Below are 19500 nucleotides of genomic sequence, written 5' to 3' on the forward strand. Positions count from 1 at the left end.
TATATACACACATATACACAGATCGGAAAAACATGAATTTCGCGGGCGGGAGCAGGACGAAATAACATGTATTACATTAGGAGCGGGACAATATTTCTGCGGGACAGAAACTTGCGGGAGCAGGACTAAAAAATATGTCCCTTGCAGATCTCTAAAATGAAGTTTTGTGCAGCGGTTAAAAGTTTTGTGCTGCCGTTCAGTCTGTATTTAACAGTGCGATGAAACTTGCTGCGTCGAGTCCAAAGCAATCAATCACAGTCACAGAACACGAGAGAGACCGTGCTTTGATCATTTTCATTTAAAACATTAATAATGAAATTAAACGATTTTAGGATAATATTTAAGTGAATTTGAAGCTATATCGTTGCACCCTGGAGGCCCACCGGTTTAGAATATCTGTTCTACATGAAACGTGCAATGCAATAAAATACACCCAGTACCCAAATAATGCCTTGTCTGTTTTTTCTCGAAAACAATTTGCGCCCCCCTTCCGATCTCTTTTTAATTCCAAAAATCAATAGGATATTAAGTAAAGATGTTCTGTGAAGGTATTTTGTAAATTTCCTACTGTAAATATGTCAAAACAAAAATTTTTACTAGTAATATGCATTGCTAAGAACTTAATTTGGATGCCTCTAAATGTGAAATTTAGATTTTTGTTTTGCACCCTCGGATTCCAGATTTTCAGTCATATCTCAGCCAAATATTGTCCTGTCCTAACCATACACCAATGGAAAGCTTTTTCAAAAATGAAAAGTTTATTCAGCTTTCAGATTATGTATAAATCTAAATTTCATCAAATTGACCCTTATGACTAGTTTTGTGGTCCAGGGTCACAAATATATCAAATTAATAATGTAATAAATTGCCAAATAAAGTTAAGAATGAATATAATTATAGTATTATTATGATTATTATTATCCCCAAAAATAAAGCTTTTCATGAGCTTCAAAAAGTGTACTTATTAGTTATGTCTCATCCATTGGTCATTTCTTTTTTTTTAGAGCAATGCCGGTGTTCGTCGCTTCACCAAGCCTGCAGAAAGTCTGGAGCGTTCTCTGGAGATGAGTCGTCACCGTGGGAAGAAGAGGACCCAGAAAAGACCCAACTACAAGAATGTGGGCGAGGAAGAGGAGGAGGAGCGAGGATCAGAGGAAGGGCCGGAAGAAGAGAAGGAAAAGGCTAAAGGTACAGAGGCTAGTTCAAAGGCCAGCAGGACAAGTGGGGACAAGGAAGGTGAGTAGCACTAGATGAATGTCCCAGCATGACTGATTGATCTTCCATTCTGTGGATCACACCACACTTCGGCTGTGGCTCTGCTCTCAAAACTGACCGAACAGCTAAGCCGATTTGAGTTTATAGAAAGTCCCGTAGTATAGAAGTTCACGCAAATCTATGGTGAGGTTTAAAGGGAATTTCACCTGAAAATGAGAACTACAGTATGTTATTTACTCGTTCATATGCTTGACTTCCTTCCGTGGAATACAAAAGGATGCATTTTACTGTGATTTACCCAAGTAGGATATGGATTGGAACAACAACCTTATCAACCAATCAGATTTTATGTTTAGATTTAATGTGTGGGCTTATAATTTCCCAATGATTTTAAGGATAGGGTTGAGTTTGTTCTTATGGTTGTTGTTCTAAGATGAACAATTATGACACTGTTGACTCAGCAATGTGTCCTACTTGGCTAAATCATGTTTTGCCAGTTGCGAGAGCATTCCACCTTCTCACGTCATTTCTGTGTTTTGACACGGTCACTTTGGTCCACATTCATTCTGTGCTCCCCACCTCTCCAATTGGGCAAAACCTCACCCCCACCCTCTCCTACCTTGGGAGACATTTTTGTGTCTCCCTAATCTTGTTGGGTGTTGTCAGACTTGAGAGGGAAAGTGAGCTAAGCCCTGTCTCCTGTCGTATCCACTCCTCTGTGTGATTCATTCCTTCAGCTGTCCTTCCCCACGTCTGACACACAGACAGTTATGTGACGTTCATTTAAGTGACTTTTGAAATTTGTGGCTAGTTTAAGGATTGTGTCTTTGTAAGTAATGTTTTAACATCCCTTTACCAGGTTTGCAGGTTCACCAGATGATCAGGCATTAGAGTAGTTGTATTTTTTGCAACCAACCAACCTCCCCTAATGTATAAAAAATGTGCTTTACCCCTATAACACTGTGTAATATTTTCCATTTGAGCCAATTAATCACATTTAAACATCAAAATCCTTGGATTTACTGCATTTTAACCTCAGCTGTTTGGACATTAATTGGCCCACACAGAATCTGCACAGTATTGCATTTAGAAAGAGTGTTACATGAATGACTAAATGAAGGGTTCATTTTGAAATGTAAAAATCATTTTAGCTATAAAAAAGTTTAGTGTTTGAACTGGCATTTAACACATTTCCCATATTAGAATCAGAATGAGATTTATTCACAGAGTTTGGACAAAAATACAAGGATTTTGTATTTGTTTCCAGAAGCTCTAGGTACTTGCATACATATATATAACAAAAGATTTTAACAAAAAATTAACAAAACATTTACTGTATCGTCATATCATGTAGAAATAGAACATAAAGGTCTTCAGCAACCCATCAAAATAAAAATTTGTTTTAACCTGAAGAAACTGTTACAGAAATATATGACTTAATGTAGGCCTAATGATGTTATTAAATTATTATTAAAACATTATTTTTAATGGAATATTTACCAGAAAAAAAGTGTTTACCAGAAAAATCAAAATACACAACACAGTGTTTTTGGTAAATAAGTAAATAAATACATTAAATGTTTTTTTTAATAAAATCAGTTTGTCAAATCTTAAAAAAAATGGAATTCATAAAATGAGTGGAAAAAACTGAATTTGTTAGAATTGAACTGAATTTTATTTGGCCTTAAATTTTTATTTTTGTTGTATTTTTAATAAATAGCTGTTGAATTGTCTAAGTTTAATGGTTTAAATTAATTATATATGCTTTTTTTAATTAAAATGTTAATTAATTTTAATATAATTCCATTAAAATGGGAAAAACAGAATCTAGAAAAAAATATAAAACGGAATTTGAGAAAAAATGAAAACATTCATGGGGCTCTATATGTAGGAATCTATTTTACAGTGTAATTATTCATGCAAAATGCAAAGGTAATTTTTAGCACCCATGTACTGATTTGGTGCTTAAATAACATTTCTAATCATGTATACAGCTGTAAAAAAAAAAAAATATATATATATTTTTTTACATATCAGTGTTTCCCCTAGGTTTACAGCTTTGGGGGGTGGTGCCGGGTGCCGGTAGCCAATGTTACTTTTTTTTCTCGGTACTTTAGCCTACTTTGTGTAATAACAAAAACATTTCAGTGAAAAAATAAGTCCAAAACTCACATTTCAGTGAAAAAAGTCTAAAATTCTCTATTTCAACATTTTGAACAATAGGGCCCTATAATCTTTTGCTTTTTTTTTTTTTCAGAAATTCTTGTGTGTTTTAATTTTTCTGATAATCAAATGAAAGCATAAACATTTATTTATTTATTTTTAATCAAAATAAAAAAACTTTTTTTAACAGGTTTACTGTTAAAGTTAATACATAGAAGAAAAATTATATTCAGTTAAAAAAGTTTTAATAATAATTGTAGTATTTTTTTTTTCTGCAATTAAGTGGTTAATCTTGTTGTAATATTTATTTTTTATAATTTAATTGTTTTATGTAAAATTATTTAAATAGGAATATATAAACACCTACATTATACTGTACAAAAGTAATACAAGACTAATATTGTTCTGTTACATGTTAAACCCTACTTTTATTTTGACAGGTTGCCGTGAAGTTTCTGTTTGTATACAGTATGATATGATGCTAGTTTTCTCAAATAAAACGGTAAAATTGACAAGAAGTGACACTCACAGCAGCTTTGAAGATTGAGTTTATCTGTTAACGTGAGATGCAAAGGCCAAAAATTAGCGGGAGCGTCACACGTGCTTCAGTATGCGTGCAGTAAAAAAAAAAAACTTGTCTCCACCATTCATACATACAGAGGCAAACGGAACAGGAAGGTTTCATATTGAAACAGTCTTTTTGCATTTCAGTGTTCAAAGACATTAGTCCATATTGAATTAAGTTACAGGCCAACTTTTGGTTTATTCATCCAAAAATCAACGACTTCCGTGGCATTCCGCGCTATAGTAAATTCCGTTTTATGAATGGAGTCCACTATCCCGTTAGTGTTTTCGCGGAGGAGACATTGTAAACGCAGAAGAGACAGAAATGACAAGTCGTCGTGTAGATAAGATAAATAACATAAGGCCATTTAGTTTGTTTAATAAAATAATAAGGTATAGACCTGTTCTATAGGAAAGATAACCTTAAATGACTTATATTGTGATCTGGCACTATATCGAAAATAAAAAGAACTTGACGTTCAAGGGGGGCAGGGGCCGCCCCCCTAAAATAATGGCAGGGGAAACACTGCATATTCTATAATATACACATAATCTCTTCTGAAGTTTTCCCTCTTTCAATCAGTGGCAAATATGTAAATAAAAGTGTAGTCTGGTGGTTCCCAAAGTAACATTCTAGAAAACATTCCCTTGTGGCTTGGGCTGTTAGATTCAGTTCTGAAAGTTATTAAATGTGACCAAGTAGTTTCCCTATTTGAAAGAAATGTCTTCAGCAATGTTATAATTTGAAGGGAAATCCATTAGTGTAACTTTAGACAGCCTAGATCATTTTGATGCGGGGATCTTCCACGGCTCACATCTGACATGGACAACGCCAAAAATTCTGCTGTTATACTCTCTGTGTTGTGTTTGTGTTTTGCAGAAATTGAGATGGTGGTGATGGAAAAATGTAGGATCTCTGAAGTTTCCACCTTGACGGAACAGAACGTTACAGACGAGGAGAAGAGCGCGGCAGCGGCTCGATCTGAAGCGCTGAAGAGCAGGTACGCAAACAACCACTACCTTAACTACAGACCTAGATAAAAACGCGTAGCTCTATTTAGGCACTTATGATCAACTTTACAACTTTAAGAATGTCCACAAATCATTTTTGTCAGATTAAGCTAACAACACCTTGTGATATTTTCCTTATGAGTCAAATTCATCTATGCTGCTCCACCTTTTAGTTAAACTGAAAATTAAGAAGCAACAGTTCATTACATCCATTAAAACTGTATTGTAGTCCAAAATTGTGCTTTATCATTGTCAGCATTGTTAAAGGGTGTTAACATTGAACCAGTGACATTTTCTGAGCCTTTTCATGCTCAGTTCATTGAAGTTCAGTAAAGCTCCCCTGTTTAGATTGGTGTGCTCCCGAGAAAGAGGGCCCAGGACGTGTTCAGACTGTTCTCCAAGCCTTTCAGAAGCGATATTTATTGTTTTGTTTTTTCTATCCCAAGATAGCATGCCTGTGAGAAAGAACTGTTCCTAGGAATACTCTGCATGGACATGATTTGGTACTTAAGAAGATTTTACACCTGTAGAGAATATGTTCAGTTAAGGAGGGAGCGAGTTAACTGGCGTTTAGTCTGAATTTGAGTGCTTTGTCATGATGTATAGACAATAGCTCACCTAGTAAATGCCTTTCCCATTTACAACACTCAAACAATACGGTGTGTCATCACAAACTGCGTAATGCATTGTACACATTGTGCTATTGTTCATATTTTTTGCATAATTTCCAGCGGATGATAAAAGAATAGCTGTTATCTTCTTCTTTATTGTTTTAGGCCCTTCCTGGACATGTTGTATAATGCGATGGACTGTGACACTGAGGATTACCAGGCTCTTTTTGTGCTTTGTCTCCTGTATGCCATGTCTCACAGTAAAGGTATTTGATCTGTCTCTTCAGGAATAACAGTCTCAAACAAAGCATTCAATTAAATGGATAATTATGGTAATGTTTAAATGATAAATGATAAAATGTGTTTTTGTATTAAATATGTGACCCTGGACCACAAAACCAGTCTTAAGTAGCACGGGTATATTTGTAGCAATAGCCAAAAATACATTGTATGGGTCAAACTTATCGATTTTTCTTTTTTGCTAAAAATCATTAGGATATTAAATAAAGATCATGTTCAGTGAAGATATTTAGAAAAATTCCTTACCGTAAATATATCAAAACTTTTTTTGATTAGTAATATGCATTGCTAAGAATTTTAATTGGACAACTTTAAGGGCGATTTTCTCAATATTTGGATTTTTTTGCACCCTCAGATTTCAGATTTTCAATGGCCAAATATTGTCCTATCCTAACAAACATATCCTGTCCATATATCAATGAAAAGCTTATTTATTCAGCTTTCTGATGATCTATAAATCTCAGTTTCAAAAAAATTACCCCTTTCTCTGGTTTTGTTGTCCAGGGTCACATATTTAACTGAATTTAGCTGAAAATGTAGCTGAAAATTCAGCTTTGCCATCACACAAATAAATTGCATTTTAAAATGTATTTAATTCTTACATATAAACATATTTGCTTACTTGAAGGCATAGTTCTGTCATTTAATTACTGACCCTTGTGTCGTTCCAAACCCATAAGGCCTTCATTCATCTTCAGAACACAAATTAAAATAATTTTGATGAAGTCTTTCTGTCCCTGCATAGACAGCAACACAACTGAAAAGTTCAAAACCCAGAAAGGTAGTAAGGACATCAATAAAATAGTCCATCTGACATCAGTGGTTCAACCGTAATGTTATGAAGCTACGAGAATAGTTTTTGTGCTCAAAAGAAGAAAGAAATAACAACTTCATTTAACAATTTGTTCTCTTCCATGTCAGCTGTGTAAACTTTTCTGAACATTTCGACAGAGAGGATGACTTATCAGCCTTACGTATTCAAACCAGAACATACAGACAATAAACAATAAATAAGAGAGATGGACTTTCTACATCAAAACACCACCTCCTGCATCAGCAGCACCACAAATATGTCGTAATACTCTGGTGAATGTGCGTCGAAAACTGACACGGAAGTTGGGTTGGGTATCATTTGAACTTTACCGATTCCAATTCTGCTTCTTAACGATTCCTAGTTTCGATTCCAATCGCAGAAAAGTCAGTAAAAATTAAGTCAAACTTTTTATTCTGTGTTTTTACAAAGCTTTAACATGAGCAAAAATAGTTAAAAACAGTCAGTAATAAAATGGGAACAAGCAAATAAATTAGCAATAACATAAATAAATACAACTGAACAAATTGCAGGTATAGAAACTTAAATCAAAAGTTTAAAAACACTGCATAGTTTTCTTTTCATAAATAAAAGAAATGCACGTGTTATGAAATTCACGGTTCTTGGAGATTTGGAACCTGTTCTAAGATGGATCCAGTTCTTGATACACAACCCTGCACCAAAGAGAAGAAATTATTGAATACATTTATTATGTTTGTTTTCTTTGTGCACACAAAGTATTCTCGTAGCTTCATAAAATTACGGTTGAACCACTGATGTCACATGGACTATTTTAACAATGTCCTTACTACCTTTCTGGGCCTTGAACGTGTCAGTTGCATTGAAAAGCTCTTGGATTTCACCAAAATCATCTTAATTTGTGCTCCAAAGGTCTTACAGATTGTAAAACTTTCATTTTTGGGTGAACTATCCCTTTATTTTTGCAATACAATGGTTTTATGGTTACATGATCTTAAAAGTTTTAGGCAGCTTTACAGTGTCAACATCATGCTTATTCTGTTCTTGATATCTTGTGGGTTTATGTGTGTGCAGGTATAAACCCAGAGCTCTTAGAGAGGATCCAGCTACCTGTGCCAAATCAAGAGAGGAGCTCTTACAGTCAGGTGTTGGTGGAAAGAGTCATCCGAATCATGAGCCAGGCTGCTCAACCAGGTACACACACACACACGTCCTCATCATCTCCCCTGCACGTTCTCACTCTACTGTATTTCACAGACTGATTCCAAATATAATCCTTCACCTGCTTAGACACGCTCATTAAATATTACACGCTGCAAATTCCACTGGTGTGCCTGAACTTGTGTAGACCAAAGCACTCACTGTTTATACAAGGCAGTCATTTACTCATGTTATAATAGAGGGATTGTGCAACATTTTATGTACACACACAGCTTAAACAAAGCTTTAAAAAGGTGTTGTTTGGTGGATGTCAGTTGAAGTTTAAAAACTTCATTTGGACAACTTTACAGGTGATTTTCTCAATATTTAGTTTTTTCAGATTTTCAAATAGTTGTAACTCTCCTAACAAAACCTTTATCAATGGAAAGCGTATATATATTAAACATTCAGATTAACACATATGATAGGGTTTCCGCGGGGTCTTAAAACGTCTTAAAAAGTCTAAAATTTAAAAATCAAAATTTTAGGCCTTAAAAAGTCTTAAATTCGCTGTTCTAGGTCTTAAATAATTTTACACAGGTCTTATTTTTCCGATGTCCATGTAACGCTTCCTCTAATGCTCATTTAAATTCTCTTTTTGTTGTTTCCGTGGTGTTGTAGTTCTTTATTTCACTATTCCAAATATAATTTGCTGTATTTAAACTACAAATGAGACCAGCATGCAATAGCCAATCAGCTTTCTGTTATTGCCGCGAGTCTCTCTCGGATTGTACCGCAGAAGTAAAATGGATTTAACTTTTTAGCTATGGGGAAGTTCAAGTTTAGTGATACTTAGCTTGAAAAAAACTGAATATTGGGCTTGGCTAAGGCCAGTTGCTAACAGCTAGATTTTTTTCTCCCTCTGTGGAAGTTACTGCGTCTTCAGACAGAATCGCAGTAGCAGAATACAGGTCAAACTACCTTTTTCTGTATATAATGTTATCAATAATAATAATAAATATAGGTCGAGCTAGCTGACCGCCAGCCTTGGAGATACTTTTAAAATGTTTTTTTTTTTACTTGCCCGACCGAACAAACTGCCTGATTAAAACTGAAGTCACAAAAACAACTAGTGAAGCATCCAAAGGCAAGAAAGATTCATATTTTAATACATTAAACGTAAACAGAAATTGATAATGGATAGTGTATTTCTGGTCTATTTGTGACATACTTTAAAACAAATGAATGTAACAGCACTCTAAAGAAACACACTGAGGTAAAAATTTAAAATGTATAGTTTATTTATAACATGATATAGTTCAGTAATATACCAAGTGAGCTTTTTGCTAAAAATTCTCACAATTACAAATGTTACATTAATTTTAGCTCAATAAAAAAGTAGTTAGTCAAGTAGTTACTTACATATTAGACAATATGCAACGTTAGCAGAAGCATTCTCCTAGCAAAGTTCTGCTATGATTCAGCGTTTTGCTCGAATCAGTTGAAATAACTCGCTCATGAAGTGACTTACCGCCACCTGCTGGTAGTTTAGTGTGTTTAAAAGTATGCCTCCACACCCAACATTTCTAATGTATATATTTATAAATCAATAAATGTATTTAAAACATTAATCTCACTTTTAATTTTGCAGTGTAAATTGTGTAATCTCACTGCTAACAGCCATTTAGAATTTATCGATAAATTCATAAAATAAATTTCAAAGGTAATGCATACATTTCAAAAGTAAAAAAAAAAAGGCCTTTATAAAGGTAAATCAAATATGCAGATTTAAGATGTAAAAGCTAATAGAGCACTGATGAAAATATTGCTTCAGAATTTTTTTTTTACATCAGATATTTCTAGTGGTACTTTTATGGGGATATGTTGTGTGGAATAGTATCTGCTGATATGAAAAGTTCACTGTATATTGTAGTAATAAATTTAATTTATGACAGCCATGAAATTGCGTTTACTTTTTACATTAAACACATTAAATATTACATATATGCATGTAATATAATATCTATTTCCATTACAGGTGTCGGTCTTAAATTTCATATAAGGTGGTATTAAAAAGGTCTTAAAAAGTCTTAAATTTCACTTGTTCATATCTGCAGAAACCCTGATATGAATGGTTTTGTGGTCCAGGGTTACACATAGAAATCTAAATGGACCTACTTTTTTATGTACTTAATAAAAATATCTGATTTCAATGTGTGTGATTTAATCATTACAAATTATTCTAGACAGTTTCTTTACATAATCAAATAATAACTTTCTCTGCTACGGTTATTATATTATTTATCATTTTGAATTAGCTTTTGTTTTGACTTTTTTCATTTTAGTTTTGCTTTTGTGCTTGAATTATTTTGATTATTTTATTATTATTTAATACTTTTTTTGCTTTAATATTTTAGTTTGAAATAAAATATAAAATGTAAATTTTAAAAAAGTAAATATTTTAATTAAAATGTAAAAAAAAAAGTTACTAAAATTTTACAAATATTTACAAGTTACAAGATAACATATATTTTAAATTATAAAACATTTTTTTTTCTCTTAAAAAAAAAAAGCGTTTTCCATCTTGTGTCAGAATTACATCCCTTCCATTTTTACCACTTTTGGAGCACATTTGGCTAAATGTCAAATCAGCATCTTGCTGTTCACAGAAATCTTCAGTTTATTTCTATAAGTAAACTACCATATCTATAAACAAGGGAGCTAAAGCATAGTGAAGTGTCACTTGATATTTAATGCATGTTTCTTTAGCTCTGTACTCTTTACCACAGCCTTGAGTAACACAAATTGCAACCAATTTCCTCTGACCGTTGATGTCTTTCACCTTTGTTAAGAGGAATTGCTGATTTCTCCTTTCAGGGCTCCTGTAATCGTTGTGACATTTGAATGTTGACTTGCTTCACATACTTGCTATACTCAAGAATAAAATTTAGAAATGATTGAGTCCACAATATACATGATGAGCTGTTATCCTCATGTTGAATGATTCATTCACCTTTGATATTTCTAGCCTGTGTCCATTGTGACACTAGCGTGACAAGAAGCGAAACTCCTCTTTCCCTAAGATCCACAGCTTTTTTTGTCTGCTAACATGATTGTTTTGCTGTTGCTGTGATTACACATGGCACATCCGAGCTATTCTAATGCCCCAAACTTCCCGTTTTAAGTCATGTTTGGTTGATTTGTTTTCCTTTTGAGATGGTCAGAAATGTAATATGAGCTGTCACATGACTGGTCTGCTTTTACATAATATCATTTTGATTCTATTGTAAAATTAGAACAAGAGCACCTGATATGTTTGATCTACGTCATCACAGCCTTGTGTGTGTGTGTGTGTGTGTGTGTGTGTGTGTGTGTGTGTGTGTGTGTGTGTGTGTGTGTGTGTGTGTGTGTGTGTGTGTGTGTGTGTGTGTGTGTGTGTGTGTGTGTGTGTGTGTGTGTGTGTGTGTGTGTTTTAGATGGAAAGGTCCGTCTTGCCACCCTGGAGTTAAGCTGTCTGCTTCTGAAACAGTCGGTCCTTTCTGGCTCTCAATGCATTATAAAGGACATTCATTTGGCCTGTTTAGAGGTAAGAGTCTCAACACAGAACATCTCCTACTTCCAAAGCACTTCTCTTTAGTATGACAAGTTCAGCATTTTATGTATGCCAGCACCTGTAATGTTCTGTAAAGATTTAAGAGAGAAACCATGAATATTTTTATATACATAAAATGTTAGGGGGATAAAAGAAATGAGGCAAACTGGAATAAGGTGATCAAATTAACTACTTAGAAATTTAAGAATATGAATCGACAGCAAAAAAAAAGGATATTAATTAATTATTTGTATAAATAAAAATGTTCATGTAATTTACTTTCATAAATGTAAATATTATTATAATATTATTAAAATATCTTTCATGACATATGTGACCCTGCACCACAAAAACAGGCTTAAGTAGCAAAAATACATTGTACGAGTCAAAATTATCGATTTTATACTTTGGATATTAAGTAAAGATCATGTTCCATGAAGATATTTAGTACATTTCCTACCATAAATATATCAAAACTTAATTTTTGATTAGTAATATGCATTGCTGTTAGTATTTATTTTTATAATATTTTACTTTTTTTTTTTTTTGCTTTAATATTTTAGTTTGAAATAAAAATGTAAAAAATAAATGTAAAAAAATTAAATATTTAAATAAAAAAAATTACTAAAATGATTATTTTTTAAAAATAGTAATTTTTTTTTTTTTTTTAAATAGCTGTTGTCTGCAAACTTCTAAGACAGGTCCAATTTTAGAGTGCCCCTAATATAAGTCTCAGGTGTCCCCAGAATGTGTCTGTAAAGTTTCATCTCAAAATACCCCACAAATTAGAAACCCACTGTTTTTGTGCATTCCTCTTTAAATGCAAATGAGCTGCTTCTCCCCGCCCCTTTTTCCAGAATCGAGCTGTGCCTTTACAGCTCAAACCTCTGATACTCTGCCAAAAACATCTGTTTGGTTTTGATTATCATGTCTATCACACTAAAATTATGCGTTTTAAAGCCATATCAGTTATACGTTTTCTGAGCTCACACATCCGGAGCACGGCATGTGTGTATTAAAATAAGTTCTCTTCCATGCGCTCAAACTGTCAAATACAGACAAACTTATGTTAAAAACATACATGAGTTACAAAAACAACTGGTAATGTCTGTGAAGGTAAACAGCTGGGAAAGAAAATGCATGTCTGTATTACATATGTATGGCAGCAGCCTAATATACAGTAAATAAATCAATAAATTCACAGCTCTCTTGTCTCATCTGAGGCTGGGACTCTAAATAGAGTTCTGTGCTCGTCTGTGCAGCCAAAGACAGAACAGTTAGCGTGTTTTGATAGAATTTTGCCATGACATTAGAACTGGTACACCGCAAAATGACGGTATCGTGGATGGAAACGTGCAGATTGAAGGGTGGTAATATTATAATAAGATCCCTTCACTATGTCACAGATAGGAAAAAAATCTAAGAGGTTTATTTTTTCACATGCTTGCAGAGAAAGGCTTACTAAAACAAAGTTATTGGGTTGTCCTAGGTTGGTTGATGCATTTTCATGAATGTCATTCTGAATCACACTTGTGAGTCATGTTGGTTTTATTGGCAAATACATGATAGCATGGCATTGTTTTACCAATAAATATACATATTGCTTGTGGTCTGCTTTGTCATGGAAGATGAAGACCTTGAAAAGTTTTGCATCTATTATCATGGCTTTTGACATCAGTTTAAACATGAATCATGCTTTTCAACCACAGCAGACGAGATCATATTTCTAATTAATCAGTTGTTTCTTAATAAATATGATATGCACACTTAGGTTTTTCCCAGTAATTTTTCTAACATTGGGTAACGGTTCCTTTCATTCTTATTTTGAAAGTAGACAGATTTACAGGAAGTAGGACATGTTACTTGTTTATATTGCGCAACACAATCATACCACTGCTATGATGATGTTTTCTTTTTTTTAGGGTGCTCGAGAAGAGAGTCTTCACCTTCTGAGGCGGTTTTATAAGGCAAGATACTTTTTTCTTTTACTTCAGAGCAAATAAAAGTCACCAGTTTGCTCAGGTACTTACTGGAACCCAGAGAGTTCAAGGCAGCAGACCTTCTTACTAATAGTGCTCATAATTATCACTTGTGTTTGATTTCCTTTAAAGTCTGAGGAAGAATTTAACTCTTATCCTAAAGACTTTGCTGTTTTGATATTTGGGAAAATCCCAACAGCTTCCTGTTGAAACTTGTTAGCGCTCTTGGTGGCTTTTTCACACTGAGACATTTCTGTGAAAGCAAAGTACAATTAAACTGAATAGAGTACTCAGGTTCCTGCAAGACAACAAGGTACATTAGTTCATTCAACTTTTGTTTTGGCCACTCTGCCATTTGTCTCAACACCGAAAGCCATGTTTTCCAGCTTTTACTGCAGCCTGCAGCGCTTTTTTCTTTGTTTTCCCTGAAGTCGTTTTCTCTCATGAAATTTGAGTGCTCTGGCGTGATTCTGTTTAACGTACGTGAGAACAGCAGCCGGTTTGGCTTTCACAATTCGAAGAAAGATTCCTTTCAGAATGCATTATACAGGCTGCACATTCCGACCGACATTATCCAAAAGGTCTGTTATTGTGAATGAGTATTGTGTATGTAAATAGTCACAGCACTGAATGTTCTGTTCTCGAGTTATGGATGGCCCTAAGAGGACCCATGTTTTGATGATATCTCATCTCAATTTCGTGTGCGCATTTATAATGGATCAGGGTGTCCCAGCTCTTCCAAGAAACTGGGCAGACGTGTACAGCAGCACTCACGGGTTTAGACACACCTTCTGTTTCTTTATCGTTTTTGTTGTCTACACTGTAGCATTATAGTGATGTCAAAACTATGAAATAACAGAAGTGAAAGCATGGGAATTATGCAGTGACCAAAAATGACTTCTACTGTACATGTGAAAAAGTCAGACTGTTCCGAATAATTTAACTCATTCTCATTTTCTCTATAATTCTGTATATAACCACCTTTTCTCATCATGTACCTCCCTTAATCCTTCCCATGGGGATTTTCATGGAACTGAGTGTTCACACTGATTCATGTTAACATTAGATCTCTAGACAGTACTGGCGTCAGATGGTAACACAAGTCGAATAACTTGTTTACTAATTTGAAAGAATTTGTTGTAGTAAAGTAGTTATCCTAGAATAAGTTGTATTGGTCAAGAAAGAGGGTTATTGTTGGTTAAGAGTTTAATTTTTTTTTAGCTTGATGTTGACCTTTCCCTGAGGTATAGTGGGATTTAGTTTGCACTTTTAAAAAAATATATACATTACTGTTAAATCACTGTAACTAATAGAACCTTATTGTAATGTTATAATTAACATGAACAAACTATGAACAATACATTTATTACAGTAGTTATTTGTCTGTTAATGTCAGTTAATGAAAATACAGCCATTTTGATTTTAATAATGCATTAGTAAATGTTGAAATGTTGAACATCTACTAAGATTAATAAATGCTGTAGACCTGTTCATTCTTAGTTCGTATTAACTAAGGTAGTTAACTCATGTTAACTAATAAACCTTATTGTAATGTTACCATTTTTTTTTTTTTTTTTTTAATGTTCAGGAAAAGTCACTCTTGCCAAGGCTAGCATTTATTTGATTAAAAGTAAACTGAAATCAGTAATAACATATAATAATAATACAGTAATAACAGAAATATTAGTACAAGGCTAAATAAATGCTTTCTATTTCAATATAGTTCAATGCAGTTTGTTCCTGTGATGTTGTAATTTCAGCAACATTACTTAAATCTTCAGTGTCACAAGAGCTTTCAGAAATCATTCAAATCTGCTGATTTGCTGCTTAAGAAAAATGTCTTAATGTCGTCAATGTTGAAAACAGTTGTATTGCTTAATAGTTTTGTTTGAATAGACAAAACAGCATTTATTGGAAAGGTCACTTTTGATCAATTTAATGCAGCGGTTCCCAATTCCAGTCCTCACGACCCACCGCTCTGCACATTTTGTGTGTTTCACGCATCGCTTCCGACGTTTGTTCTATTCCAACGTTACTGCCCTTCGAAGTGGACATCACAGGATATTCCGCCATTATTCATTAGTTCGGAGCGAGCGTATGTGCTCCATTTGAAGGTCATTAAAGCGTGCGAGACGTAAATTTAAAATGCATTTATTTACAGATGCACTTATGTCACACTTCTCTAGTAAGTTTCATCTGTGTGTTAAGACGCTACATGCGGTGGAGTAGCGCAAATATGTGAATGAATGTTTCGAAGTATAGTAAACAGATTTCCCCCGCTTAGGGAGCAGGGAGCAATGAACACTTTGCAGGGCCAATGTCAATCGGATCGCAGTTTCTGCACGGACCTCACTTCTAATGAGCCGGTTATCTGAATCAGGTGTGTTAACTAAGAGAGACATGCAAAATGTGCAGAGCGGTGGGGCGCGAGGACTGGAATTGGGAACCGCTGATTTAATGTATCCTTACAGCATTTAAACCAGATCTTACTGACCCCTATTTTTTGAACAGCTATGTATCATGTGTCTTGTTTTCTTTTATGGTAATTTTTTTCCTGGTAATGTTGCTCTTCCTGCAGGGGGAGGAGATTTTCCTGGACATGTTTGAGGATGAATACAGGAGCATGATGGTAAGCTTCCTTGCTAAATACGCAAATGTTCTCTTTTTTGCAACCTCACTCATATTGTTTGTCATAACCTGATGATACAGCAACACATCCTGCTTCTGAGGTGAGAGGAAACCTCTGTTATCTATTAGACATTATCTATTAGACATTTACTGGATGAGGAGTGGCTAATACACACTACGTTTGTACAACTTCCTCTTACAAAACATTGTTTCCTGGGAGTATTGTTTTTCTTAAAGAATTAGCTTAACTAAAATAATGATATTCCCATTTACTCATGATCATTACATCCTTCCATGGAACACAAAGTAAATACAACTGCAGTTGCTCATTCATTTTTCTGGGAAGTCCATTTTCTTGAGCTTTTACCATAAAAGCCAACATGACTTCTCTATATTCTACATCTTTAGAAGTCATGTGCTTTGTGGCAAACAGATCATATGGACAATAAAATAGTATGAAGCCATTGTCCACTCTTTTGATGTGTAGCTTGTCTCATTGCTTACATTGAAAATAGTGGCCAGGATATTCTTTAAAAAGTAACTTTTAGTTTTTCACAGAAAAAAGAAAGTAATTTGGGTTTGGAATGAGATGAGAATGAGTACATGATTCATGGCTGTTGGACGTAAAAATGTTGTGAAACATAACTCTCATGTTCACACTGAACCAACAAACGCCAAGAGGGTGTTTGTCCACCAATATAAATCTTTGTCTTTGTTGGACCAGGATCATTTAATGTTTTTCCTTTTTTTCTTTGTTTTTGTGTCTTGTGTGTATAGAGTAAGCCTCTAAACGTGGAGTATCTTATGATGGATGCGTCCATTTTACTTCCTCCCACTGGCACCCCTCTTACCGGCATTGACTTTGTGAAGCGATTGCCCTGTGGAGATGTCGAGAGGACACGCAGGGTCAGTAATGAACATATACTCATGCTAAAAGATCTCAGATTAAATGTATGGGTGGAACTTGTGGCCTTTTGTCAAACATCCTCCCTGAACCTTTTCTCACAATCTGTGGAAGCATGTGTTTCTTGGCCAGTGTGTGCACAGTTTGTCTTCTGGGAAACCATCCAAAGCTTTTAATAAATGGATTTCTTGTGCTTCAGAAATGTAACAATGCCAGGCTTTCTGCTATATTGGTAATACAGAGTGTCAACTTAATTTGATCTAAATGGCAAGCAGCTGATATTCGAATACTCCTATGCTTATTTGGAGATGCAGCTGTGCACGTGAATGGTCAAATGCACTTTTTTTGGTTAAATGTGAACACAAATTATTTACAGAGCTGATTCTTAGTATAACTTCTACAGCATTGAATCTGTACTATTATATATGGGTCAATCAATCAGTTAAAGGGATAGTTCACCCAAAAATGACAATTTGATGTTTATCTGCTTACCCCCAATGCATCCAAGATGTAGGTTACTTTGTTTCCTCAGAAAAACACAAACGAAGATTTTTAACGAAAACCGGTGCAGTCTGCCAGCCTTATCATTGACCTGGATGGGCACCAGACCTTTAAAAGTAAACAAAAACATGCACAGACAAATCCAAATTACACCCCGCGGCTCGTGATGATACATTGATATCCTAAGACACGAAACGATCGGTTTTTGTGAGAAACTGAACAGTATTTATATCATTTTTTACCTTTGATACACAGCCACGTCCATCTGTCATGTGCCCGAGTTTGGCATCAGTCACGTCAAATGAGCACGCGCTCTAGCGTAGAATACGCAAACGCCGGAAGCGATCTGTCACCTGTATACGACACTCATTGTTTACACAGTGCACAGAGATTGTGTGTATAGCGGCTATTCAAAATGGTAATTACTTGCGCGTATCCTGATTGTTTAAACCGATTTAAAGCTAAAAGATTACGTTAGTTTGCGCAAACTCATCCGGGACTTTTCACCGATTTCCCCTTACGACGTTTGCGTATTCTACGCTAGAGTGCGTGCTAATGTGACGTGACTGATGCACAAGACAGATGGACGTGGCTGTGTATCAAAGGTAAAAAATGATATAAATACTGTTCAGTTTCTCACAAAAACCGATCGTTTCGTGTCTTAAGACATCAATGTATCGTCACGAGCCGCGGGGTGTAATTTGGATTTGTCTGTGCATGTTTTTGTTTACTTTTAAAGGTCTGGTGCCCATCCAGGTCAATGATAAGGCTGGCAGACTGCACCGGTTTTCGTTAAAAATCTTCGTTTGTGTTTTTCTGAGGAAACAAAGTAACCTACATCTTGGATGCATTGGGGGTAAGCAGATAAACATCAAATTTTCATTTTTGGGTGAACTATCCCTTTAAGACTGTGGCAGCAATTGTGTTATTTTACATTCAGTATGTACATAGGAAACTTGAAGAACTGTTTATTTAAGTGAGCAGTTGTTTAACTGCGTTATTAATATTTAACTTTCAACATAAAGGACTGTATTCAATATTATATTAGTTTGGAAAGCAGTGCCAAGAGCCATAAAATTTCACAGGTGTCAGTGCTGAAACTTTGATATCAAGCCTGCGTAATGTCACAGGTGAACTTAAATTCTTCATCAGGCTAATATGTTCCTTATTATCAAAATAACTGTGTCTTAAAACATTTTAAAGGAATAGTTCATTTAAAAATGAAAATTACTCCATGATTTACTCACCCTCTAGCCATTCTAGGTGTATATGAGTTTCTTCTTTCAGGCGAATACAATCAGTTATATTAAAAAATGTTTTGCCTCTTCTAAGTCTTATAATGGTAGTGAATGGCTGTTGATATTCAATAATCCAATAAAAAGTGTTCCTCATGCCTCCGGGGGGTTAATACAGGCCTTCTGAAGTGAATTGATACGCTTTATAGGAAAGATATCAATATTTAAAACTTTATAAAGCATAATCAATAATCAGTGTTCCAGCGGATGACGTAAGTGTAGCACAAGCTCTGGTGAGAAGTAACAAACGTGGAAACAAAACACAAATTAGAAGCGTCAAACAAGGATTTGTAAAAAGGTCAGAAAAATGTAGTGGGATTTCGATATAAGCCAAAGGAAACTTTTCTTCCTTTGCTCCTGTGAAAAAAAACGTGGTTCTGAAGTGACTAGCATATTCTCACTGGAGCTTACGCTACACCTACATCATTTGCTGGAACGATACTCGTAAAAGCTGTACGACAAATAGATGAAGCTAGAGATTACAGTTTATGAAGTTTTAAATATGGATAGGTTTTTCAAACAAATGCATTAGTTCACTTCAGAAGGCCTTTATTAACCCTACGGAGCCATGTGGAGTACTTTTTATAATAGATGTATGCACTTTATTCTGTTTTAAAATCTCATCAGCCATTCACTGGCATTGTAAAGTCTGGAAGAGCCAGGACCTATTTAATATTACTCTGATTGTATTCATCTGAAAGAAGAAAGTCATATACACCTTGGATGGCTTGAGGGTGAGTGAATCATGGGGTAATTTTAATTTTGATAACGTTTTAAAGGATTTTTCAGAAAACCTTAACATAAATT

General features: G+C 34.7%; 1 protein-coding gene across 4 annotated transcripts in view; it reads left to right on the forward strand.

Moving 5' to 3' along the window:
- clec16a (C-type lectin domain containing 16A) overlaps positions 1 to 19500 on the forward strand; it is a 65509-nt gene that overhangs the window by 23668 nt on the left and 22341 nt on the right. For 3 of the 4 annotated variants that reach the window (XM_073841235.1, XM_073841244.1, XM_073841262.1), the window contains exons 10-17: positions 1005 to 1236; positions 4823 to 4943; positions 5730 to 5830; positions 7729 to 7848; positions 11271 to 11380; positions 13309 to 13353; positions 15944 to 15994; positions 16771 to 16899. In XM_073841235.1, the coding sequence (XP_073697336.1) occupies positions 1005 to 1236; positions 4823 to 4943; positions 5730 to 5830; positions 7729 to 7848; positions 11271 to 11380; positions 13309 to 13353; positions 15944 to 15994; positions 16771 to 16899 (909 nt within the window). The remainder of the gene's footprint in view (positions 1 to 1004; positions 1237 to 4822; positions 4944 to 5729; positions 5831 to 7728; positions 7849 to 11270; positions 11381 to 13308; positions 13354 to 15943; positions 15995 to 16770; positions 16900 to 19500) is intronic. The other variant, XM_073841252.1, reaches the window with a different exon arrangement.

The sequence above is a fragment of the Garra rufa genome, chromosome 1 (genome assembly GCF_049309525.1).
Source record: "Garra rufa chromosome 1, GarRuf1.0, whole genome shotgun sequence".
NCBI classification, from domain to species: Eukaryota; Metazoa; Chordata; class Actinopteri; order Cypriniformes; family Cyprinidae; genus Garra; species Garra rufa.